This window comes from Corapipo altera, unplaced genomic scaffold (genome assembly GCF_003945725.1).
Source record: "Corapipo altera isolate COAL_440 unplaced genomic scaffold, ASM394572v1 45, whole genome shotgun sequence".
In the NCBI taxonomy this organism is placed as follows: domain Eukaryota; kingdom Metazoa; phylum Chordata; class Aves; order Passeriformes; family Pipridae; genus Corapipo; species Corapipo altera.
The window spans coordinates 10864799-10891635 of NW_020884877.1; the positions used below are offsets into that span (position 1 = coordinate 10864799).

The 26837-nt window shown below is 37.6% G+C and overlaps 1 protein-coding gene across 13 annotated transcripts in view; it reads left to right on the top strand.

Annotated features, from left to right (window-relative positions):
* ZNF385B (zinc finger protein 385B) overlaps window positions 1-26837 on the top strand; it is a 167491-nt gene that overhangs the window by 88294 nt on the left and 52360 nt on the right. For 9 of the 13 annotated variants that reach the window (XM_027637346.1, XM_027637347.1, XM_027637348.1 and 6 more), the window contains one exon: window positions 23844-23974. The exons of 2 other annotated variants lie outside the window; for them this stretch is intronic. In XM_027637346.1, the coding sequence (XP_027493147.1) occupies window positions 23844-23974 (131 nt within the window). Of the gene's footprint in view, window positions 1-13047; window positions 13155-23843; window positions 23975-26837 lie in introns of those variants that run through there. 2 more of the 13 variants (XM_027637355.1, XM_027637361.1) reach the window with 2 other exon arrangements.

A 26837-nucleotide genomic window follows, 5' to 3' on the forward strand; every position in this document is an offset into this window, starting at 1 on the left:
CTCAAGCCATGGAAAAGTATTTGCTCAAAAGAACAAAAAAGTAGTGGTTTTTATGAATTTTATTTCCACTTTAAGCATCTTTGCTATAGATCATTGAATTTGTAAAATTAGAATGAATCTGTTTTTAATTTCAGTTTATCATTAGAATGTTCTCACTCAGCTGGAAACTTCCAAGCTAGAGGAACAGACCTCCACTGTTACAGCCTGCTTGTTCTTTCGTATATTAACATTTAATATTTTTGCTTCTGTGTGAGCTCCAAAGTCAATTCCAGGCTTCTTAGCAAAAGCAGATTTTGTCCAATGTGAGTAAAAGATCATAATCCTCGGTGTGAAGTGTTCTTTCTGAAGTGTCAACAAAATGTATTTTGGCATAGAGGCCAGGTTGTTGAAAGCTGAGGGTTTGCAAGAGGCTACTGTAGAGGTAAAAGCAGCCTCAGGTGGGATTTCAGGGCTGTGGAGAGCAAAGGCAGGGGGGTGAGACAATTCAGTGAGTGGGAAAGGGCATGCAGGAGTCTTTCGGCAGGGAAATCTGGTGAGGAGGAGGAAGAATCATCTTTCTCAGTCTTCCTTCCCCTCCTGTCCCTTATCCCTTTTCACTTGCTCTCTTGCTAGAACATTTCCTCCTGACTGTATTATACTGCCTCATGGGAACAGACAAGTTAAGGGGCTAAAGCTACTCCTGCTGCTGGGGGAGGATCAGGCAGCAGCACATGGGAATAGGTTTTGTGTTCATGCTGCCACTAAGGTGTTGGGAGCAAGGCAGCAGTTTCAAGTGGAGGGTGAGGGGAAGGCTCTTGGATAGGAAAATATTCCTTCAGCTGTCCCTGACAGCTGCATGCTTTGTCTGCTAGTTGGCTTTGCAAGACAAGACTTTGCTTTACTGCATTTTGTTTGTACCAAACCAGGGATAATCTGCTATTTATAATCATCTTTATAAATTCTCTAACTCACCAACAACAGAATTTAAGATAGAAAATGTAATACTTACTTTGATCCCATGTGTTCTGTCCAGTCAGGAGCAGGAGTTTTGGGAACATGGAAGGATTTAAACATCTAGGAATGGAATCTGAAAGGTGCCAAGTATCCCAGGGCTGAGTGCCCTCAATTCCCATCAGTTGCAAGTTACACTGTAATGTGAGTTAATGGATTATGAGCAGAGAGCAGTGGGATTCAGCTGTTAGTCTGAGCTTCTGCACATGGTCTTTGTAGGAAGGTCTTTCTCTCTTACACTAGAGAGAAAACAGATCTGTGTGGCCAGAGGAAAAAATTCAAGGAGAGGATCCTCAGTTTTTTTCCTAAGTTGTGTTGTGTTCCTATCATTGGAGCAGCACTTTACTTGAGGTGGTGAAGCGCTTGGTGAGGAAGATGACGCATGGAACTTCCTTATTCCTTCCCACTTTGAGTGTTTTTGTAAATATGAAGAGATAATAAGGTAAGCATTTGGTGCAACGACTGTATCTGGGATATGGGACTGGAGTCAACTTCTGTGTTTATTTCTTGTGCCACAACAGGGAGACAGTCTCCTCTACCTCTGTTCATTGCCAGCAGAACTAGGATGGGCAGGAGGAAACACAACTCTCTTTTGTATTTCTCTTTATTTTTGAGCAAGGCTTTGATTCAAATCTTACTATATAAAATAACTTCCATTAAACCCATAGATTCCATACCGGCAAGTTCCATTCAATTACTAAAGAATAACCATTTCTCGAGCATTAAAATTGCTTTTCAGCTGTTCTTTTGTCTCCATGGCTACTTTAAGTGTAACAACAAAGCAGTAGGTGATGTTGTCAGCCAAAAAATCTGTAACGTTCAAGTGATTGTTGATAGCAACAAAATGGATACCAGTGCAATGTCACTTAGAGCCAGTAATAGATACTGCACTTATGGCTGTAGAATAACAGCATGGGACATTTTGAAAGAGAAAATATACCGGGAAAAATAAGGTTGATACAATTGGCAGCTTTTATAAATTATACATGAAGTACTGCTTTAAAATTCAACAGGAAACTGTAGTTTACCATCTCTAATGGAATGAATTGCATGAAAAGTGAAGAGTTCCTTGTATGAACAATATGTGCCACCTGGAGAGGAGCTCAAGCTTTTTTCTCAGTTTCTTGATGGAACAGAGAACAAGAGTTGCTTTAGAAAAGTGACATCCATTCCTAAAGGGGATAAAAGTTAAAGTTCTCATCTGGCTTTGGTGCTCATCTGAAAAGTAAATATGTTTAACAAAGAAAGGGCAGTGCTTTTCTTACAAATAATAAAATAAAAATCAGTTTGGGAGGAATTATCATCAGGTTTAGATATCAATCCCATGGTGGCCAGGGGTTTGGATATTTTACTGACATGTAAAATTGAAAATAATTCATGGGGAAAAAGCTGTGAGAAAAATCAGACTGAACGCTGCTGAGACTAGTGCTGGAAACCAACTATGAGAGAAAAATTTCAAAAAAGGATGATTGATGTTAAAGCAGGGAGAATACAAATTATAGTAGGTTTTATGTAGTTGAGACATGCTAAATGAGGAAATTAATTCTTAAAAGTAGTGACAGCTTATTTAAGGAAAATAAAACTATTATTTTAAGTAATTAGTGTCTGATATTTGACAAATCTATATGAACTGTTGGTGCTGGATGTACTGTGGGAATTCTGCCTCTTAGTATGTATGTATGCATGCTGTCAGTGCAGCGTGTACCAAGATGCCTTTTGGAATCTTAGCTTAGCTGAATTGGAGTGCCACTTTCTCCAGTTAATGTATCATGTTATTGCTCCATATTTTGTAAAAGTGTCACCTCATTTATTGAATATGAAGTTCTCGAGTGTTTGAACTGTCTGTTATCAAAGAAGGCTTTTCTCCTCTATGAGAAAGATGGAGAATGGAAAGTGCAACCAGTTGTTCTTCAGAGTCTGACTTGACAGCATCACATAAACCCTCTCTTAATGCAGGCAAACAGAACAGCTTCATTCACTGACAACAACACAGGGTACCATCTGATGTCTGTTTTAGACTTCAGAGAACTGGGCAGATACCCATGTGGTCTTTGGTTACTTGTGGATCCAGTTATACTTGTTTGTGTCCTTCCTTAATGAAGATAACATTAGTGTATTTTATTTGTTTTATTCTAATAATTTAGCTGCTTGCACTATGAAACACATCCACCTCTTGATGAAAGTTAATTTCCATTTTTATTTTAATTTTTTTCAGATATAAAAGCTTTCTGAGCAGTCTTTTGGTTTTCAAAGTCTGTAGATGAACCCAAAGCATGCATGTAATTCAAATAAAATAAGAGTTATCGACACTCCCAGTTAATTAGACTTAAAACTCTTAGTGAAACTGAAATTCTAAGCTACATCATCCTCAACCTTTCATATGTTGACTTCTTGTGTGACAAAACTTAAGCTGAGATCTTATAGCATTTATTCCTTTGTTTGCTTACGACTTCTGCTGTACAGTTTGAGAGCAGATCTGCTTAAGGGAGCAATGCAACCACTGCTCTGATTAACATTGGAACATATCAAATAGCACTCTTACAAGATATTTATTACTTGGTATTAACAACTTCATAGCTGTCCTGTGAAAAGTTCAGTATTAGTTTGAATGAACTAATGACATTTTTGTCTCGGATATTTTCTCCTATATTTTTTTAAAGCTTATTCAAGCATGTACCTTTCAAAATATGGACTACTTCAGGAAGCTCTTTGTGGAAAGCACTCATGTGGCTCTCTGCAAGGGGTGTCTTCCAGATCAGTGCTTGAACTTATTTTGTGTTAAGCTGCAATGATGAAATGTGTGATGATTACAGGAGCAGGTTCACGGGACAGCAAGTCGCCGTGGGTGGGGTGGGGCCCCTCAAGGCAGGGTCTCCTGCTGTGCTGTGAGTTACCAACACCAGTAGGCATGTGGTGCTGAGGAGAGATACCAGTCAGATGGGGAAGAGTTACTCATCTTGCATACTCCTAGCAATTTTACCGCCAGCACACTGGTGTGATGTCAGGGCAAGCAACTGAGAAAACTGTACCTGCTTGACTGTCAGCTGAAAGGCACTGCAGAGAAATTCACAAATATCACGATTTCTGTCATATTTACTTTTAACCTACTCATTCACTTGTCAGATATATTCAAATATCTGTAAAGCAGTAAAAGAAGAGAGAATAGTGTAAATGTATATGAGACTGAAACAAACCTGGGAAAATAAATGTTCTTCATGAGATTAATTGGTATGGGTTGCTGGAAGTGTGGGACCGTAGTTGCCAGGTCACTTAATGAAATGAATTTATTTTTTTCACGAGAGACAGGCTAACGGCAGCACTTGAGACTGACAGGCTCCTTTTTGCACAGTGGTTATAACACAAGTGCTGAAGGCTTCTCTGTACCTGTGTGCTCTCCTGAGGACAGGTACGTATGTAATAGTGCCAAATGTGACTATATGTCACTGAAGGCCACCAGGTAACTCCAGACTGACCTCAAACTGAGCAGTGCCTGCTTAAGTCAGTATCCTCTCAGGCTCGATTCTGGGAAATCAAATCTGCTCACTCGATCAGTGAAATTTTATATCCTATTTCAGCCCTCTTCCCTTTGCTTGAATCTTTTGGGAAGTGTTTCCCTTCTGACATGTTGTGTGTTTAATGTCACTGATTGCCGAAGCTGTTCAACCTACAAGCAAAGCTATTAGTGCCTTTAAGTCCAGCCCTATAAACTCTTCTGACAACTGAAATTTATGTACTGAAATTTTTGCTGTGATTTAGCACCGGTGACAGTTTTCTTTGCAAGCCAAGTATATGTTTATACTTTTGTAATTGTATACTTTTGTAATTGTATACTTTTGTAATTGTAAAATTTCCATTATAAATGAAACTTGAAACAGTGGGATTCTAGACCTTCAGGGAAAGGTGGGCCATACGTCTATGTTGTTCTCACCAGTATTAGACAGAACAGTTCTTTCAACATCTAGTTGCTTTTGAAGGATGAACTTTGAAATGCCTCAGCAATTGTTATAACTCCATCAGTTAGTCTGCACAATTAACACCTATGATCTTTTTAGTTATTTTCCTCTATATTTTCTCTCAAATAATTACAGTTCAGACTATGAGCAAGTTCTTGACACTTGTCATTATTTGCTATTTACTCTGCAAATATCGCGTAATTTTCCTTACCTTTCTTTTAACTATGGGATGTATTAGGAATTTTTGTAGTTTCTAGTCAATAGATCTGTTCAAAGATGTGATTTTCTTTTTGCGATACACATATATACAGAAAATACGCCAAATTCCGTGGAGCCATGAACAGTCTTTTTTTTAACTTCTTCTGCCAACTTTTCACTTATCTTTGCTTATTTTCCCTCTGTTCTGAGTGCTATTTATAGCAAAGCAATTTTCAAATAATGTGGAGTTTGACTGACACTGTAGATTTAAGGTAGAATTCTTGTTTTATTTCATGTAGATGGATTGGGTGATTTGAGATTGACTGTTCTTACTTTCCATGATTCAGTGATCAGCTTTTAATCAAAATGTTTTGATGTGTCCAGTAATAATGGCTGAAAGTTGCCTTCACTCTAGAAAAAGTAAATATAAATCCTTTGATAGATATCTTGCTTTGTTGCAACTTGCACAAATCCTAATGTCCCTAAATGAAAGTTCTTTCTGCTTTTTGTTGATTCAGCTCGCAGTGCTTTCCATGCAAACAAATTCTTACAGTAGGTGTAAGGGGCATGGCAACTGGCAGCTGTGTTCAGGGTGTTTTATCATGAACTTTGCTAGGAATGCATTATGGAAAATTAGCATTTAAAATCAGATACCACTGATATTTAGGAATAAAATTGTAAATCTTGTATTTACTGCAAAGATTAGCAACACTTCTCTTGACTATGATGCATGTTTGTCCTTAATATGAAAATATAAGTGTACCCTGAGCAAAAGTGTCCAGTTTCATTACAGCTGTGGAACTTCCCATTTCATGTGCAGTGGTAGCATGACTGTAGAAAATGCTTTGACAAAAATAGTATTTATATAAAGTGGAAAATTCCACTTGCAGGATGGGAGGGAGTCTTAGCAACCTTCTTTTCCCAGAATTTGCAACTGCTGCTGTATTGAGAACTACTAAACTGTTCAAGTGTCAACAACCAAATTTGACAGAAACTTAAAAAGTTTTTCTGCTTTACTTCTCTGCAGGAATAGGTACATAATTCCAGAGTAATTTTGTTAGTGTTTATATTGTTTTCTGCACTTCAAATGCAAAAAACTGCAAGTACCGTCAGAAAATAAAAATGCAAATTTCAGACAGTAATAAGTGATCTTGTTTCTTAAACTAAAGCCTTTTACTACTTTATACAAAGAAATATTGAGCTATTTCTATGTTATAATGTTAAGCTTTTGACAACTTTGTGGAGGAAGGACCTAGTTTTGTGCTGTAGAATGGACCTGATAAAATACACTGCCCTGGGAACATCACTGATGTTAACTTGTAGCATATGTTTGTGGGTTTGTTTGCATCTGATAATTTTTTTTTTTAAATTGATCTCTTGACCAAGATGATAAATCTCTTTGTGAAAGACATAGCCTCTTTGAAATCAAGCAAGGCCTAGCTTGTACTTCATAAAATAAAAGTTTGACGCTGACTATAAATACCTTATTGCAAATCGTGGTACCCATTGCTGGTCATCTAATCCTCTCCTCGTCAGTGTGGAATTGCTTCTCTTGGATATACAGCACCATTTTATTCAGTCTTGATACAAATACAGGTGTGATTGACAATCTCAAATTCCCTTGGGAGATTATTTCCACAATTTGGTTCATCTAAAAAAGGCTGCCACTGTGAACATTAAATATCACCCAGAATAATCTTGATGTCAAGAAGCTTTCTCAAAATGTTCAGACCTGTTTTTCTCACTTATATCCTTTAATTTCAGTTCTTTCTATTTTCCAAAGCTTTTGGAATTCTGCACCTCAGAAGTCTTTTAAATACCCGTACCCCTTCTTGCCTCTACATCTGTCATGTATTGTTCCAAGGGTGTCCATATTTAACTTTTTATATTTTCTAGACTTCCCAGAGCTTGCTTTACCTCAGTCTCTTTTCAATTTGTAAATCCTTTTGCAGTTAAAAGATACCTACTGCTCAACACAATAAGGTTTGTCAGAGAGGGACTGATAAGTCCTTCCTTCATGTAAGGGATACATTAATACTTTGAGATTTGTCCCTCATGCTGTGGCCAGGTTATTAGGCTTCTATTAAATGGGCTTTTTCCTCCTTCACCTCAGTTGCTACTCTGGCAGGTCAATCCCTCATTCTTGCAACTCAAATACTATTTGGAAACACATCAAACGTTTTTACTATTTATGCCTTTTTTCATATTTCTCACTGCATGACCAAGGGCACTAAAGATTTTGCAGACAAAATGTTCAGATATTTTTTTTATTTTCTGTAGTTTTTGTCTAAGTCTTTTTAACTCTGCACCACTACCTGATGGAGAGATTTATCAATCTATAACTAGCCCAACATATAAAGACCAGGTGGTTTTAGATTGATTTACAGATTTTCCCCACTGTTTTATTTGAATATGTACATACACAAATAGAAATACTGGGCAATGATCATCTTGTCCAAACCACTGTTCTTGTACTCACAGAAATTTACAATCTCAAAATCAACTGAAGTTTTCTAATGCTTGCCACGCTGGAATCCAGTTGCTTTTATGATTTCCTCTTATTCCCATTTAAAGTTAATTTCTCCTATCCTTCATCATGCATACCAAGAATTAAATACTGTACTGCTGATGAGATCTCATGCCACAGGATGACTGCTTCTCAGTTTATGTTGAAGAAATATTTCCTCTATTTTTTTTCATGTTGAAAGATTGCTCTTCTGGAGTCCTTTGTTGCAATCAGTGATGTTAAATGTGGGGAAAAAAAGGAAAACGTTTATGGTTATTTTCTATTCTGGCTCCAGTGTTGTCTAAAGACACCTATCTTTTTTTTTTTTTTAATTGAAGTGTCAGTCATGGTACTCAATTCAAATGTGCATTCTGTAAAGCATTTGAAATATGTGACATACATTTCCATTCTTTAATAATAGAAAAGACATTGAGGATTAAATTTCACTTTGTATGACTTTTATTTTTTAGTGTAACTTTTAGAAGTGTTTAATAGAAGATGTTTGAATTTCATGTCTTGGGGAAAAGGAGTTATACAAGCCTGAATTTCTGGGTTGGCAGAAAGATGTAAGATTAAAACCTGTCTTTGCAAAACTTATTGTGAAATGGAACTTAAATTAAAAACAAACAAAAAACCCAAACAAAAAACAAACCCAAAATTTAATACGTCAGATCTTTGAAGTAGATTTAGAATAAGTTACATTTTCCTCATCAATCTAAACATTCTACTACTTGCAAATGGACTTATTCTTGTATTTCTTCCACTCTGACTATACTTTTTCAAATGCCTAAGAATCTTTTCCTTTGGAACCAGCTAAGGTCATCATGCATATTCCTGATCAAAGTCCATAAAAGCAAGTTAACGGTAAGTTCAGTTGTCTGATCTCCTGTGGTGGCAGGCATATACTATAGCAATGGAGAAGTTTCACCCAGACTCTTATATCGAATACTTCCATAGCACTGTGTTGAAAATTCTGGAAAAAGAGCACAGAAGTTCCAAGGGTATAGGTACTGCCAGTGGAGTGGAGGGAGATCACTTATGCTGTCTCTTGAAGGTGACCATGTTAAAAAAATGTGGGCTCCTGTTGGTGATTGAACTGCAACTGCAAAATGCAAGTTCAGAGCTGCCTACTTAATCAGCTGCTTAAGGAACTTCAGCTCCTGAATTAGGGACTTAGGTTAGAATCCTTAGGTTATATGGCAGTGAGTGTATTCTGGGTTATGGTTTCACTCTGAAAGACCGTATCTTTGGGGAAATGTGTCCTATTTTAAACCCATTCTGGAATGCATGCTTAACGTGAAACTGTGTCTGGTGTATCCACCAGAACGTATGAGCCTTGACCTTAACTGAGGAGCCAGTCTTTCATCCCTGTCTTTGCAACCTTCTCTTGCCAAATTTAGTATGCTGCTGTAGCAGATACTTATGCAAGATGTTATAATACAGACATCTGCATAGAAATGGACAGAGAGCTGCGAAGTGTAGTCAAGTATATGTGGCAATAAATACAGGATCAGGTAACCTGCGGTTGCTGTTCCTGCACCCCAAGTCATTCTGCATGACTTGCTTGCTGCGTTCCTCCTACTACAAATGCTGCTATCTGTGTAACATTGTAGTTGTTCCCCTCTTCCCATTCAGTGTTTGTACATTTCACATCCTCACTAAGTTTCTCTGTGCAGCAGTTTGAGAACTATTAGTCAACAAAGAGCATGTGGCAATTTCTGTTGATGCAGTATCAAAATGAGTGCACCTGACAACAAATGCCTTGGTATCACCCTCTTTTACCATTGCTTTGCATTGGGAAAGGTTAGCTATAGTGTCTGACCTGGCAGCTGCTGCTTCTACACAGACCTCCTCCTGCTGAAGTTAATCAGCCAAATTTCACGCTTGTACTGCTGCTAATCCTAGTGATTCTATTGACTTAAAAGGAATCATGGCAGATTTGCACCAGGGTAATAGATCCAAGTTTTTGCTGGAGTTTTGTACATCATGCATTGTACCTCCATGTCGAAAGTTTGTAAAAGCAATCTTGCTTCCCTTGGTTTCACAAATAAACCAATTATCAGGGAAAAGCAGAGGTTTATTATAGAGTCTTTTTTAAGATTTCTTTATGTCTAAAAGTATACTCATCGAATGCCTTCATCTGTGATTTCAAAATCTTACAGAAATAATTCTCTCCTCAATATTCTGGGTTGCATTTCAGGGTTTTTGCTCTCCCTGTTGCAGTGAGTGGCATTATAGCTACTAGAAGCGTCACTAGGGGGAGGAAGCCATGCCTTTGCATGGGCAGTATTTTTCCTCCTTGATGCCTTTTGCCAGTTCTTCTCACTTCACAAAATGAAAACATCCTTTCTTTGAATTACATAGTTTCAACTATCGTTCAGTTTTGAATTGTTTAGATATAGGAAATCACATTTCAAACCATAAACTTCCTGTAAAATTGGCATTGTCTTTCAGTCAGAAAAACCTCTCTTACTACAACCTTGCCTATTGCTAAGTGTGAAGTTAGGTCAAATGTGTGTAGTACTCTTGAGATTTAAGATTTTTTTAAAACAATAATTTAAAGCCCAGTGATTGGGAATTTAAGCACATTCTTAAATCAGGAATCAGAACAGAGGAGGAAAAAAAAAAAGGTGAAGTGTTCATTGCTTCTTTCTCACTACTCAGAATTTTAGGCTCAGTTATTTACCATAGTATATAACCAGGGATTTAGGAAGTGAAAGGGCAAGGGAAGTGCATCTGCCTGTTCCAGGAGGCAAGGTGGAGCATGTATGCTGCTTAGATTCATCTTTAAACTAGCATTTAGAATACTGAATATTAAGTATTCATTATCGCTTTTAAAATTAGAGTGAAATCTTACACGTATTTTTGAGATAGTGCAAGGCATATTTATTGGATGTGAGGGGGAGTTGCTTTTTATTAGAAAAAAGATAGCAGAATAACCATCTTGTCTGATTTTTAAGTTTGCAGCAAAATATTGCTACATGGTAATGCACCAAACAACCAATAGTGAAAGTAATTTTGAAAAGAGAATTGAGTGGATTTTTTCTGTAAGGTACCCTTATCAGGATATTGTTTTTGTCAAGCATACTGTAAAGGCTTGAATGTTCTTCTAAAGAAACTCTAATAAGAGTACAACAGCAAACTTTCCCATGGCAGAGGCAAGTTAAGAAGTGTGGCAAGGATAATTTGACTAAACTATAAAATTCTTATGGACTCAAGCACAAGAACTGTAGGTAAAGGTAGGAAATGGAAAGTAGTTTAAATTGCTAAGAGTGAGGAAAAAAGAGTAATGTGAATCTGTAGGAAAAATGAGACTGAAATAAGCATCATACTTTAAGGAATCTTTCTGTTAGTGCACTTACAATACTTAGAGACTACCAAATAAAAAGGTGGATTGTTATTCTGTGAAAGTCTAAGGAAGCCAAGAAGTTTGGATTGTATGGTGCCATTTTTGCACTACTTTTGGTTAGAAAGATCATTTGTGTAATGTGACAGTCATCCGTATATATAACAAAGATATTACATACTCTGACCCTGTAAGAACGGGTCAGAATGTCTCTATGAATTAGAATCTTCAAAGCACTGGCTTGGACAAATGCAGTGCAAGGGTACCTGAATGGATGAAAATATCGGATCTGTTGCCACTTGTGAAGAGCAGTGAGAGAGCTGATGGGATCACAGTAATTTTAAAAGAGAAGAATGAACAGACTGACTTTAAGAACTAATAGATGGTCTTCTCTTTGAAGAACAGGACAAACGAATTATGCCAAAGTATACAAAGGAGAATGGGAACTGACTGCAGTGCAGCACAAACAGGAATCACTATTCTGTGAATGCAGGACAGGATTTCTCTGTTCATAAGGTGAACTCGAGTTAACACTACCATGTTGTCAGTTTGAACAGATACCATCCTGAGAGACATAACCAGAAACACAGTGTGGCAGGCATGAAATTTGTCTGCATGAAAGATGCAGGCTAGTTCAGATGAGTCTGGATGAGAATACAAAACATCAGTGCTGACAAAATTTTTCCTTTCAGCTGCCCTATTTTGGTACTCTCTATTTCACAGCTATGACATCAACTCAACCTGGTCTGGTTGAAGGACAGTTGGCTTGTGCCAGTTTGTTTACAACTGGTCTGACTCCCTGTGCTGCCTCAAGGGTAGTGTCGGGGTGGCAGGGATGCCCAGCCTGCTCCTGGTGTCAGGTGTCATAATGGAAAGTAGATGCAGGCTGCATGGCATGTGTCTTAAAAATGCTTTCATTCTTTTTTTGCATTGACTCTCACCTTCTGTTTATTTGCCTTTATTTTCAGTATACTGTTTGATTACATTTAATTTGTGCAATAAATCATATTAAAGCGATATTAATTAGTCTCTGGGAAACTAGAGGTGACTTTTTTTAAAAGGCTTATATCAACTGAAATCCTGTTAAAAGTCAGTTTGAATGTTTTGTTAAAAAGATTTCCCCTTTCGTCCGATGTCAATTCAATTTAACAGAAACATTCTGCTACATATTTCTTTCGTTTTTTCTTTTCTCTTTCTGAATGTAACTGAGAGTAGAATTGCTGAAATTCATGTCATGCATTCTTTGAAAACATAACAGCATCAAAAGGGCTGATGCACTGTGGTTCCCAAAAGTAGAATAAGATTTCTAGTCAGATATAAGTGTTTAATTAATGTTCAGTAACATCACAAATGTGGCTATCTGTGCTAACAGATCTGTTAATTTGAAATCTATTGTCTTCATTCTCCCTGAATAATAGAGGGTTGATAGCATATTTTATAGTTTTGTAAGTTTTCAAGTTCTTACTTATTCATCAATGCTGACTTTGAGAATAAGTAAAGCAGTGCAGCTTAATTCAGGAGAGCTGAGATTCATGGACTTTGATCTTCTGAATGTCATGACCCCACGCTGTCAGTAACGCTGTGCTCTGAGGTCCTCTTTTATGAACTCTTCAAAAAAATCAAGCAGACACCATTTCTTCTCATTTTTTGTTTCTTTTTTTTTTTTCCCCAGAAGTTACCTAAAATGGAGCTCTACAGCAGCCAGCTAGCTAGTAACCCTTTTAAGTTAAATTCTAAGAAAATTCCACTGAAACAGAGTTTTATCAGTGTTTTAAGTTATGTTTGATCTGGTGATGTCAATAGCAGGCTGCCTTCCCTCTGGGGTGAAGTTGGAAACCCCTCTAAAATCACAAAATCACAGATTATTCTGAGTAGGAAGGAACCCACAAGGATAATTTAAGTCCAACTCCTGGCCCTGCACAGGACAGCCCCAAGAATCAGGGGGCACATTTCAGACACATGGTGTACTCTTCTCAAGGATAATTAAAGCTAAGCACACAATTACAACAGTCCAGATTTGTTCAGGCTTGCTGATTGCTTGTTGTCCCATAGCACCCAAAGTCACAAAAGCACCTTATTGAAATGAAAGAGTATTTACTTCTAAGTCTTAAGCTGTGTTTAAGTGCTGCAGGGGAGGTGGATTATAACCTTAGGGACTAAGGTAAGCATCGTGGCATTGTTTAATAGTGGGAAGCCTTTATGGGACTACATGGTCTGTTTCATTATGCTTTTGGTTTGCTAAAATGATTCATGATTGTGTGGTCACAGCAAAAACCTATGCAGCTTCTGAATATTGTAAGGCACTGGTGAACTTGTAGTGTCTGTCTTCCATTTGTAAATGGCCTTAAGAACTTCAGTCAGAAAGGCAACTCTTGTGCTCTTTTCACTGGCAGGTTAAAGTACCTTTATTTGTATTTTTAGTTGATAGAAGTGCTGAGTCTGGGTCCTACTTTCTTGCATAGGGTGAGGTCTCTGCACTTTTTGTGTTTCCAGGTACAGGGGTACAGAGTGCTCTGGTAACTTGTCAAACTTGAGAAACAGAGCTCTGAGTCGTCCCTTGCTGTGGCTATTCAGAGAGTGTTGGCTCTGAAAAGATGATGTAGTATGGCATCTGATTAGGAGAAAGTTGAAATCCTCCAGGATATCCTATGAAGATGTTCATGTGGCTTTAGTTAGGGGCATCAGTTACAGCAAACCTTTACATGTTTGATTTCTTTTGAACAGGTGCTTGTATGCTGCATGCCCTATGCCATGGCAGAGCAGTTAAATTCCAGGTGGAATGTAGGCTACATGGACTATATTATGAAGGTTTTTAAATCTGCCTGGCTTCCCTGTCTCATAGTTTTTTATTTCTAAACAGAGAGATTGTGTTTCTTCTAAAAGCATGTACATAGCTATGGAAAAGATAGCAAGTAAGGGGAAGATCGTGACTGGTATTGTGACTTTTTGGATAGAAAAAGGGTGGACTGTATGTTCAAATTTCTTTTGAAATTTCTGAAAATTTGAAAATTGTCATTGGAAGGAGAATGGATTTCATTCAGTGGAGATCTGGATTTCCATTGCTGATATTTTGAGACCTTTTTAAACAACCTAAATTTGTTGTTGTTGCAATCTTTTATCTGGAGGATATTTAGGGAGTGATACCAATAGAAGAACTTAGCAAAAGAAAAGCAACTTGGGTAACTGTATTTTTTAAAGGAGATTGTCTATGATGTGGGAAAAGCAAATGAGGCATGAAATTCTCTGAGCTATGATGACTTTCATGAGCATTGGAAATCGTCTAATGTGGTTAAGCGATTAGACACATCTGTGAGGGTGCATATGTGTCTAGACCTCTGTTACCTTTGTGTGTAGCATTGCTGAGCTAGTGGGTTGGCATATTGAAGCAGAATAAGGAGCAAGAAGACAACTGCAGACAGAAATCACCCAAATTTAAAAGTTAAGTATAATGTTTTTGACTGACTAATAACAAAACCATCACCCAGCAGCATTCCCAGTGACAGACTTGTTTGGTTTTAATGGATAGCAGCTCAGTACCTCCTGAATGAAAGTCTGTGCTGAGACTCACTGAGGGTTAGATGGTGAGCTCAGTGGTGACAGAATTCAGAATAAGAGGTGGATTCTGAGAAACATCAGGTTATATGAGAGTTGAAGTGATAAGATTCTCTAAAAATCTAACTGCAACTAAATCTCTTCTTCAAAATTGTGAAACTTTCAAGGTAATGTAAAGTGGGCTTTTTTGCTCAGTTTTTCTTTTATCAGCGAAGCTTCAGTTTGTAAGAAAACTTGTGTTAAGTCAGAATCCTGAACCAAGAGGGAAGGGAGTGCAGTGCTTCATCCTGGGGCACTCACATGCTTGATGTGCAACACCTAAGTATGTGCACTGAGGAGAAAAATGGAGACTGTTCAAGAAGTTGCACCATGCTCTGGACAAGATTATGACTTCAGTAGGCATTAGGTGATGTCATGTTTTCAGTTAAGGGTGACAGCAGAAAAGCAAACACCTTCTCTTACCGTGATTTTTTATTGGTAGAGGGAAGAGGCAAGGCAGGGAGTGAACTGGTTTAAGTAAATCAAGAAAAAGGATCCTAAGGATTTCAGAAAGATCTCCATTAGTCCAGATGGCAAGAGAATAAAGAACTGAAAAAAGTGCAGCTGTTTTTTCTGTCATACTTGGAAAACTTCAAAGTGAAAACAACTCCAAAGCAGTGTTTCCTAGAAGCAGATAAGAACAGAGCAGGGAGCAGGGCTACTCACTCAGTCAGAGGGAGAAGCTTGAGCCAGCCAAGAGATTCTGAGAAAAAGAAACAGGAATAGACTGCAAAACTCCAGCTGACCTAAATGCAGGCAGGGTTAGGGTTAGGGTTATTAATAGTTGTTATTGTTTTATTAGAATAGAATCCAACTTACTGAGCTCGATAGTGTTAAGCTGTAACACAGCAGTCTTTTGCAGTCAAACAAATAGTCTTGGTTGCTTTAGAAGTCTAGAGAATTATCTCTTTTAAGAAACTAATGACTAATACTTCCATACTATCTATAGATAATAGCAAATTGCAGTTGTACTGCAGCCAGCATGTTTCTTCTAAATATAGTAAAGGATGTTCCATAATTTATTTAATTGCTTAGACTTGACAAGGAGCCAGTGCTAACAAACATGCTTTGATACTAGTATAGTACTTCTGGAGATCACTTGATTTGGGAATATAAATACTGAAAAAAAATGTGTGGAACAGTGTAGCACAATAGCTGTAAAATCTTGGCTGTTGGTTGTACAGGTGTGCAAGTCCTTTCTCAGCTGCAAGAACACAAAATAGATGAGAAAGAGGACAGGAGTGTGAGTCACATGTTCTGCAAATCCAGGGCTCTTCCAAATGTTGTGATCAGGCAGTTATTTAAGGAAAAGGCAAGATAATCTGTTCCACTTCTAATTATTGGACTTCTCACTTCATCTGTTCTGGTATCTTCTATACAAAACCTATGGGGATTCCTGCTTTTATTGGAAACTGTTAGAAAGGCAGTACAGCTGCAAGGAGAATGAGAATTTTCTTGATTAATTTTCTAATGTATTTGTCTCTAAAATACTGAAATTCCAGTTTCCTATTATTATGTCTCTACCCTCCCACTCCTCACCCTCCCACCCTCCCTGGTGGACATAATTATTTGTCCACCTACATGATTTTGATATATTAAATGTAGAGATTAAGGGAATAAATATTGACACATTTCTTTTTAATATTAATATTCAAAATAATAATATTATCATAGCAGAGGTATTCAATATCAGTTGACTATATACATATCAAGTATATGCCTAATATTTATGATCTATAGTCTATATAGTTGACTTTTTTTTTTTTATTAAATTATAATCCTTCAGTCATAAGGCATTGGAGGTAGAAAACAATTAGCTAGGCAGAGGAATATTAAAAAATAATGGAAGTTAAAGTAATTCCAAATCAGCACCGAATATTTCAATGAGGAAGGATCTGATCTAATGAAGATATGCTGACTTGTAAGAACAAGTAGGTTTATGTTTTTATTTTTAGAATTCTTATGTGAAATACATGCAATATATAGCTATACTAGTTTTCTGATTGTAAATGAGTTATAAATAATTATCAGTATTAGGTAAGTAAGTGATGGTTGACTTTTTGGATTGAGCTTCCATTCATTTCAGCAGCACCAGATTTCAATTTATTTTTGGTGTTGACCTATTTGGTTGAATCCTACATGTATTTGAAAAATAGAAATACCTCATTTCACGGTATCTGGTTTTATACAAAAGGAGATTATGGAAATCTGTTAGAGACCTTTCTAGAACATTCATTTCTCTATGGATAATAATGAAAATATTAACTTCATGTTCAAGCATTCTAGAAATAATGTTTTAATTTGTAGGGAGAGAATTATTTTCATAATCTACCATATTTTTTGGATAAGTCATTCTTGAGCACAAAGCTTAAACTCTACAATACATCTATAATCTGTACGTTGCAGTGAAGTTGTATCAAATGCCTCTGGGCTTGCTGAAATATCTACTGAAAAAATAAACTCTGAATGGAGAGCAAAATATTTGGCATATCATTTTGTATCCATATGTTGCTATGGAAGGCTGGACCTGGACCAGTGCTTTCTTATCACTTGCCTTCTGAGTGTTCCACAGAGGGATTCTTCCTTTGTGCTGTTGAGTAGCTGTAACTTCTACACCAGTTACTGTTGCCTTTCCTTGTAGCTTCTGGGGAAAAAAAAAGACAACCAGCACATCTTTTGAGGATTTACCTGGTTTTTATATGCCAAAACGGATGGATGTGTGTGTTTGTGCTTTTTAAATTCATTAATAAGCCAATGGAAGGTCTGACTGTTCCACTGATATCTTAATAAGGTTTATGAGTACACCTCCAAGTTTTGAAAGACGTGTATCGGTAGCTCTGGTGGTGATCATATCAACTCCCAAAGGAGCTGCACCCACATTCATTAGTGTGTTAGTTTGTGTGGTGCCCAGGGGGCAGAGAATTTGTTAGCATTTTTCCTGTTGTCTGCTGTGTGAGACAGGGGCTGTGCCGTGTCTCGTATATGCTGGGCTTCTGCTTCAAGTTGTTTTTAAAAATAAATTGCCTGGATAGTAGGTTATCTCTTAGGATTATGTTAATTTGCCATTTGGGAAAATTTGTTGAAGTGTAATGGTCTTATCTTTCCATGAATTCTTTTGACAGACTGGAATCCCTATGAGTGCCATAAGTCTCTTATCATACCACCATATTATAAGGAAGAAATGTTGGTTCTGCTGAGTGAAACATGAAGAAATCTACTAAAATGCTGTATTTATTAACTTTTTTTATTTAAGAGGGGCAAATATGTTAATATTCACATCTATGAGTATTATTAATGGGATACTTCTAGAGCAGATTTTTTCCTTACGAGTTTTGATATCAACACCTGCTGTTCAGAAACTCTGAATTATTTTACTTGCACTTAACTGGTTTTTATCAGTTTATCTTAAGCATAAACAGAAACAGCTGACACCCTCTAATACCCATGTAGAACTGTAAGTAAAAAAATTAAATTAGAAAATTTCTAAATCCTGATCATACTGAAAAGGAAAAAAGGCTAATATTAAACATTGTGAGATATCTCGGTGTTTAGTGTCAAATGCCTAAACAACAAAATGTAGTGACTTGCAAGTGATTGGTTTTTACCTGTCACGTATGGGAAAAAAAAACTGGGGTGGAAGCAGATACATCTGGGTCTTGGCGCAATGGGGGCATCAGATAAAAGGGGAGGAAACCCTATTCATTTTTTATGGTGTAGTTAGGTGGAGATTTTTTTATAAACATATTTTTTTGTGGCTATCTTCCCATAAAGCTCCATATAAGCAAGTGTAGGAGATTCTTGTGCAAGTTGGGTTTTTTTAGTGATGGTGGGTTTTTTGGGGTCTTTTTGCAAGTCACAGGAAATAGAGCTGAAGAGATTTTTATTCGGTATGAAAGCCCTAGGTACTACCTCTGGCTCTGAACTGTTTATAAACTGGTTTTTGAGCCACATGCTGAAGTAGATATTTCTAACAATGTTCAAAATTTTGACTGGCAAATTAATAAACTGTACAGAAACTGTAGGATCCCAGAAAAAGCTCATAGATGAACACATGCAGAATTGTCTCAGAATCCTTCCAGAGAGCTGCTTCCACCTTCTGGAGCTCTGAAGGAAAGCGCTGTAAATGGAGATGGCAGTGTGAAGGAAGGGTGGCTGTGCACACTCTGGTTGCAACCCATAACTAATTCAGCCAATATGCACAAAAAAGGGGCAATTTGTCATCCACTCTCAAAGGCATACTGTTGGCTCAAGCAGTGTCTGAAAAAAAAACTTCTAAAAAGGTCAAGGGAGAAGAAAGCCCAGAACTTATCCCTCATATCCATTGTGTTGCTACTGTTCTGTGGCTGGATCAGACTACTCAACATTGCTGTGGAAAATAAAGGTTCCTTATAGCTGAAAGTGGTCAGGCAATTCAGGGATGAAAAAAGGCAACACAGCCTGTCAATAAAATGAAAACTTTCGGTGTAATGCACATAACTAATGGTGGGTGTGAATATCTCGATGTCTCTTTGAAATTTTCCCAAATACTCTGCATGGCACAAGTTAAAAAAATGCAACCATATGCTATCTGAGGTAGATGTAGATCGTCTGGTTCACAGAAATTTGTACACAGAGTACTTTTATTCAGTTCTGATAGTGCTTCAATTACTCTTCCACTGCTCTTGTTCTGAGTGTGAATTGCTTCCTTGGATGGGAGGATTTAAACATTGTAGTAACATCTTTTAGGAAATAGAAAAAATGGAGAGACTTGAGTATGGTTTCAGATTTCTCTATAGTTACCTTTAATGAAGACTTTGGAAGAGCAGGCATTCAAGTCTGGAAGGTAATTCATTTCCTTAAGCTGAAATAGTTCACAAAATGTGTTTTAGATGAGTAAGTTTTGTGATGGAATTGGGGTTTTTTTGTGTAATGGTCTAATACTGACAAAAATCAGAGGAGTTAATGAGCAGACATTACACCTTTTTTGTGTTTTTCAGTGGCAAAGAAAAGCAGTTGGGGAGGAAATCACAGTAGTAGTACTGTCACAAATAGTTTTCAGGAGGTACAGAGAGAGAAATTGCTTTGACTGAACTTGTCAGCGCTCTTACTTGAAAAAGAGGATCAGTGACTGTTAACCATGGCCAGAGTTAATTGTGATTGTCTCTGCCAAAACTGTGGTCTTGGTAGTTTTTCCTGTGAAGCTGCAAAAGAGCTGTGGGGGGATTGTTGGCAGAGATTCTTCAAGACCCTGTGTTGTCTGCCCCCTTTCTGGCACCTGACTAAGGCTCGTCTTACTGGCCCTGGGGACATGTCTTACAACAGATGTGGCAGATGCAAGACTTTCTAATTGCTCCCCAAAAATATCACTTTCACTGCTTAATCTATTTGTTAGAGACAGATTAAAGTTGGGTAAAGATTACCACCTTTCATAACTTCTGTAACAATGTAAGTTCCCCAGTGTGTTGCAATGTACATGAAACCAGATGTACGTGGTTGAAGAGGAGCAGCACCTGTTACGCAGGGACTTGTTTTTTTGTGTAGGAGGAAGAAAAACTTTTAAAAAAATGAGACATTTTGGATCATCTGATGGATGAAAACCTGTTTTCCCCTCTTCTTAGACAAGGGTAAAAGGGACCAGTGAGGATCAGTGCCTTTTGGCAAAGTGTGTCTGCGGCTTGCTTTTCCAGTACGTACATGACTCCTGCTGTCTGTAGGGATAGGTGCAGTCATGTAAGAATTTGTAATGGAAAGCTAGAACTTGTTTCACTTAGAAAAACTGCAAACTGCCTTTTCAAATGGGTTAGGTGGGTTTTTTTCCCTTCCTTCTGCATTTCAGAGAAACTTACAGGGAGAAACTGTGAGCAAGATATCTCTTGCCGTGTTATGCAGAGAGAGAGCGTGTTTGCAGACATGTCCAAGGCCTCCTTGGGCCGGAGAGGGTAGGGGAGGAGAGAGAGAAGATACAAAAAGCTAGGAGGAGGTGAAGCATGGGCTTTTGCCCCTGAAAGGTCCGGTGTTCTGCACTATGAAAAAGTGGTCCTTGCATCTGAAATAAAACTTTTTTTTTTTTAATCCTTCCGCTGCCTTGGCATTCTTGGGAAGAATACCTACGTATGTTTACCTTACACTATGGGAATCAAAATTGAAGTTATGAATATAAAATACTGTTTAATAATTATGAAACTGAAGTAAGCAAATGAATTTACAAGAAAGTTCAGTTTTCTTTATTCCAAAGATTTACAAGTAGTTTAAAACAATGTGTTTGACATGAGAAGTTGTCCCTATCATTAAAATGCTAATGAAACAGTAAACATCTGTTAAATTTATGAAGATAATGAAGATTTTTAGCAACGTCTTTCTTATGTTAGTATTCCTGCTTAGCTCAGGCCTGCATACAGATTTAGTGGAGTTGTGGTTGTGAGAATTTATTTGGCCTTTGGGAGCAATGCCAGTGCAATATTGTCTTATTGCATTTGTTTTGATGATTTTGTCGTGAAGTGCTTCTACTTGTAGTTTAGGTCACCTTCATCTAATAATTCTTTCAGAGGCTTTCAGAGGTGGATCTGAAAGTCAAACTTCAGTCCAACAGGGTCATTGATATTTGATTGGCAATTGTTGAGTTAGTAAACTGGCAAACAGAAGTGAACAAATTTCATGTAATTAATGCCTTCAGCAATCAGTCTGGTAGGTATGTATATTTTATGTTCTATATAGACTCTGAATGTGTCCTAGTTTCCTGGTCATAAGTTACTCTGGCAACAGAAACACCATGAACTGCAAAACCAGAGAGATATTTCAAATGTGTTTTCCATGTGAAAGGATCTGTACTCGCCCAAGGAGCACAAAGAAGGTTGCATTGTTTTCAGGAGTATGCTAATTGTTTTTTAATTTTAAAGATTTTATGCCAAATGATTTCTATGCACTGAATAAAGACAACATCAGAAACGTAACAACTCTGATTTTTAAATGTCAGTCACAATTCAAGTCTATTCTGTTATATTGTTTTTCTGAAAAATTGAGTTCAATGAAGCTATGGTTACATATTTTAAGTATGTATATGTAAAGAGAAAACAGGTCTTATTTAACTTCACAGATCTTTAATTGCATATGAACTTCAAAGAGAAACTTGTGGAAGTTAGATTGATGATGGCGCTTTAGGTAATTGAATACAACATAGCTCCTCTTTGAATGCAACTCTGAAATCCAAATTATGTAAATCTACTGTTTCAGAACCAGTAGTAGAAATAATCATAATTTTTGCAGTTGAAGATACTTTCTTTGGATAAATACTCTGACACGCTTCTTTCCTATTGATGCATCTTTTCCATTATGGATATGAATAAGAAACTGTAGACATGTTAGCCTTTAGCTTGTTGACGTTTGTGACTCCACTTGAATAAGCTTTGACTTACAGTTAATTAGGTACAACTGTCAATGAGTTTCATGAGCTTATGCAGAAACAAACCTGACATTTATGAAAGTGTTTGGATAGAAGAAGGGAGAAAATATTCTGGGAAAGTTTCTCGAGCATATTTTTCCTTTCAAGTTGTGCAACTCATTTGGGGTGGTGTGAAACAGTTTTCTCTCCATTGCTGTCAATGGCCCATCATTGTGCAATCATCATGTTCTTCCTATGGAAGAAACAGAGAATAGATTATAGCCTGCTATTTATCTGCTAGACCATAATATAATATTTACTGTGTTGCAGCTGTGATCAAAATGACTGTCTCTCCAACATCTACAAAATTTGAGCTCAGGGCTAGTTATAAGTGTTTGGTCATCCAAAAAATCCATGCAGCCCCATCTGGCTTCTGAACTTAGCTTTCCTCTTGGATACCATGAGATGGGTTTGAAATTGTGCCTATGGAGGCAGAATAGTTAAAAGAAAAGGATGAAAATATCTACTCTGCCTTCAGCTTTGTTTATCCTTAACAGGCAGAAAGGGAGATCCATTAATGGAAGACTGGTGCTCAGGCAGCCCATATGGATTGCCTTGCTACTTTTTGCAAGTAGATTGAAATGATTTGATGGCAGAAGAGGGGGAATATTGCTTGATTTCTTAACCCCTCCTTTTAGCCCCCTCTCTCTTCCCCTCTCCCTCTCCCATATCCCCTTCCTGACCAAGTTAAAAAAGCTCAGATGAATTCTGTGAAAAAAAGCTCAAGCTCTACCTGAGACCAGGGAAACTCTTAAGAGGCCTGTTATGCTGCCAGCTCCTGACCACTAGTGAGTGGGAGAAGGAGGTAGTTATGAAGAAATTGTGACAAAGGTAGGAGAGACAGAGAGTGACTCATGCTTCTTTAGAGATGTGGGACACTTGTGTTTCACTGCCTGCTCCAATTGGTGTTGAATTATTTATTCAACCTAGGAAGGAGAAACTGAGTTTAGGGGTTTGGGGTCTTTTGGGGGTCTTTTTATTTCAATGAGAGAAATTTTATTTGAATCTCTTTTGTATAATTTCAGGAAAAAAAAATACTCCCACAGGCATAGCTGGAAGCTGTGTACTATGGACACTTATTGCGTGAATAGGGCAGATAGCTCGTTAAAAATGAATATTTGGACATCTGTGCCTCCCTATTCCTTCAGGATCTTGCTGGGCAGTGATTCTTAGGCATATAGAGAAAGTGTTTCAGCATATAGATTTCTGGAAAAATTTTGTTTGTAGGGAAATATCTGGGCTCCAATTTAGAAAATGCTAGTTTGCATTGCATGTGAAGAGTTGTGTTCATTTATATGCTAGCTGATTATTTAATTGTTGGCTGTTTTCTAATATTTGTCTTCCATTGTAAAAGAGGCATTTTTACATGTTAGTTGAAATGGTGTTTGTGCAACACCTGATAGTTACTCAGAATAGGGGAAAAAATAAGATGCAGCTCACTATTTGGAAACAAACCTCTGAATTTCAGCTTACATGTATTGTCTGTGCTGGCTGATTTAGTAGGCAACCATTAATTGCAAAAGCATCTGACTTTCATGGGCACTCATCCTGGCCTTTTTGGCACAGAAGAATTTTTCGGCTGTAGAAAGGATTTATTCTACCTGCCAGTGTGATTTATATACCATATGTCTCCTCTTCAACGTCTGAGTATCCATGGCCATAGGGAAGTGCTCTGCCTCATCTGTACTGTGGGTAAATAGGTTTCTTTTAATGATATTAACTCCTACAGAGCCTCTTTATCACCTCCCTGTATTGTTTTTTCTTGGCAGTTGTGTCAGCTATACTGTGTTTGTTGTGGAAAGGAGAATACTATGAATTCCTGGTTTTGTTTGCTCTTGGCAGGCACTACTACACTTCCCACCCTTGTGCGCACACCTACCTTGATGATGCAGCCTTCCCTGGATATCAAACCCTTTATGTCCTTCCCTGTGGACAGCAGCTCTGCTGTTGGATTCTTCCCAAATTTTAACACAGTAAGTAAAGGTGTTTCCACATTTGGTTTCAGTGTATGCTTTCCAATCTGGTTCTAGTATCCAGTATTGAAGCTGCCTTAAAACAGTGCATCACTGACACAGTTCTAGGGAACCCTTTTTGTCTGTGCCATCGTGGTCGCTTTTCCCTTGTACAAAAGGCTTGGAATGGTATCCAGCCTTCGCGCTGTGAATGGGGCTGATTGTTTTTTAACTTGGTCTATTGAGGTGGTGTTTGCACATTGAGAAAGACAATCCTATGATGGAGATTTGAGAAGCGGTAGAATTATTTTGAGAGTTAGTCTGGGCATGTTGTCAAAGAGGAAGAAACAAAAGCAATGGAAAGACAGGTAAGACCTAGATCCTCCAGTGACATGAATCAAACTAAGTCTAATAGAGCCAGTAAATCAATTGGAGGTTATTGTTAATTCTGTGTAATTACAACTTTAAAGTGTAAAATTGTACAGCCAGCCAACGTGAAAAATGTGAATCTGTTATTTTTGCTTTATGGTAAAGCATCTCAGTTTAAAAAAAAAGTACTGCCAAAATAATGCTTCTGTGGTTCTTCATGTTTATCAGAGCAGCAATAACAAAAATACTGTCTTCTGTAGTTCTCGCTTTTTTAACAGCTCATAAAATAGCACTGAGTGTTACCAAAATGCTTTTTTTGCCATCACACTTTATCATTAGCTTAAATGTTTAGGCTAATGGCAACAGGAAGGAAACTGCTCTGAGTCATTGCTGCCAAGTCAGCGAGTACAGTCTGTTCATATGTGACCGTCACCTGAACTGTAGAGCATCATGCTTGTCACTGTAGTTGCAGGGGGAATGGAAAGGGAAGCACTGTCATCGCCACCAGACAGTGATCAGCTGAACCACTGCCAAGTGTTTCCTTTCACAGACTAACCTTCTGTCTGAAATTAAAACAGCGAGAGCATTCTTTTTTCTTCATGACTTGCAAATACACCTTGCTGACAGGCCTTGTGCTACAGCACACAGTGATGTGGGGTGGTTATGAGGTGACATATCCGTCAGCTTCTTTCGCATGTCAGCAACCCAACATGTGGGCTGCTATAAACAGTAGCAAATATTACTAATTGATTGCAAAACATGTATGTGAAATTGTGCATTGATGAAGGAGATGTGAGAAAGTGCATGTGTACAAAGAGATAAAAGATTTAAAAAAAATCCCTGTATGTTTAAAGCGCAGACCCAAAACTCAGTACAGTGTTAAGAAAGCAGTGTGTTGTTTGCGTCTTCTAGGTGTGATGCTATTCAGATTAATTTTCCATCCTCTTTCTGATAAACATGGGAATATTATTTGTTACTGTTTTGTCTGCTTTTCAGTTGCACAGGTTTTATAGGTGATCTTTTTCACAGAACTGGTCATTAAGGTTCAGAGAAACTTTTCTTTAGAGATGCAGTAGTTTTACAGTCAACCAACATTATTTGCTTACTGGTGCTTACTGAATTTCTGAGTCACAGTAGCCTCTAGAGACAGATTAATTTGGATATTTACACTGATTTTGTCTAGCTTATATTTTTCTGGGTTACATTTAATTTACCTAATTCCTGGAGTATTTATCCTTCACTCTTGTCATTCCTCTCCAAACTTCTATGGATTTTATTAAAAAAAAAAAAGAGAGAGACCTAGGGTAATCAGCAAATATCGTCAACTCAGTTCTACTTCCTCCCTTGGAATTCTTGATAATTATTTAAAATTGTGCTACTACATACCACCATCACTGCATGTTTAAACCGTCTATTTTGAGGAACAGTGGTTCAGTACTTCTCTATTTCTAATTCACAGACTTTGCCATTTATCTTGCAGGTATTGATTTTCCCTAAGAGTCTTTCACAATGGACTTCAAAAGCTCATTGGAAACTAAATCATTCATGATTATCTACTGACAGGCACAGTGAATGCCAACTGATATGCGCTTCCTTTCTTTCTAACTTAGCACAAACTTTGCAAATGTATACTTCTAGGTTTGTATATTTTTTTTTCCTTTTTCACTCTAAAATGGTGGCAGAAGTATGTAGAAGTGTTTAAAAACTTTTTCGTGAAGAAAATTTTGAGCTATAAAAGCTAAATCCAGTTGACGCGTAACATGCATCATCTAAAGTGCCACAATCTTTTATCTTGAGCCTGAAGTGAATATTAGAAGAGACAAAAAAACCCATCATTTGCCTTATGGATCCGTTAGGAAATCTAGATATGTCATTCGAGGGAGGACTTGTCAAGGACTGCAGACAGTAAAACTTCTAGTGTGCAGCCCTTCATCTCTGAGGACTGAGGGGACCCTGCCAGGGTGCTGTTCATGCTTTCATGTGTTCACTGAAGGTGGCAAAAAGAAATAGGGTCTGAAGAGAAAACTTCCTTGGATCCACCTGTTCATTTTCAATGGCAGTCAGATACAGAACATTTTTCTAAACCTTGCCAGGAGGTGGTTTCTACCCTAGTGTCAGTTGCCTGAAAAAAGAAGTTTCTGCATAGGAGCTTAATACAGTAACTACCAGGGAAGAAAAAACAAAGTAAAATGTATTAACTACAAACATCTTTGAAGGAACACTCCCTACAGTTTTTTCCCAAAAGAACTTCTCTTATTTATGGAAATATATTTAAAATCTGGGGTAAACCCTTTTTTATGTAGTTAATTTTGACAGTTTTCAATTCTGAAACCATCTGTGATGCTCCAGATAAAACATCAGTGTTCCCATTTTGTTCATGGAAGTGTTCTGATCACTAGCTTCTCTCCACATGTGGTACTTTCGACTGAAGCACTGAGCAGACCCTGATTTTGTAAAAGAAATTTACAATTATATCTTATTTTCTTGATGGAATTTTGGGATACAGTTTCAACTG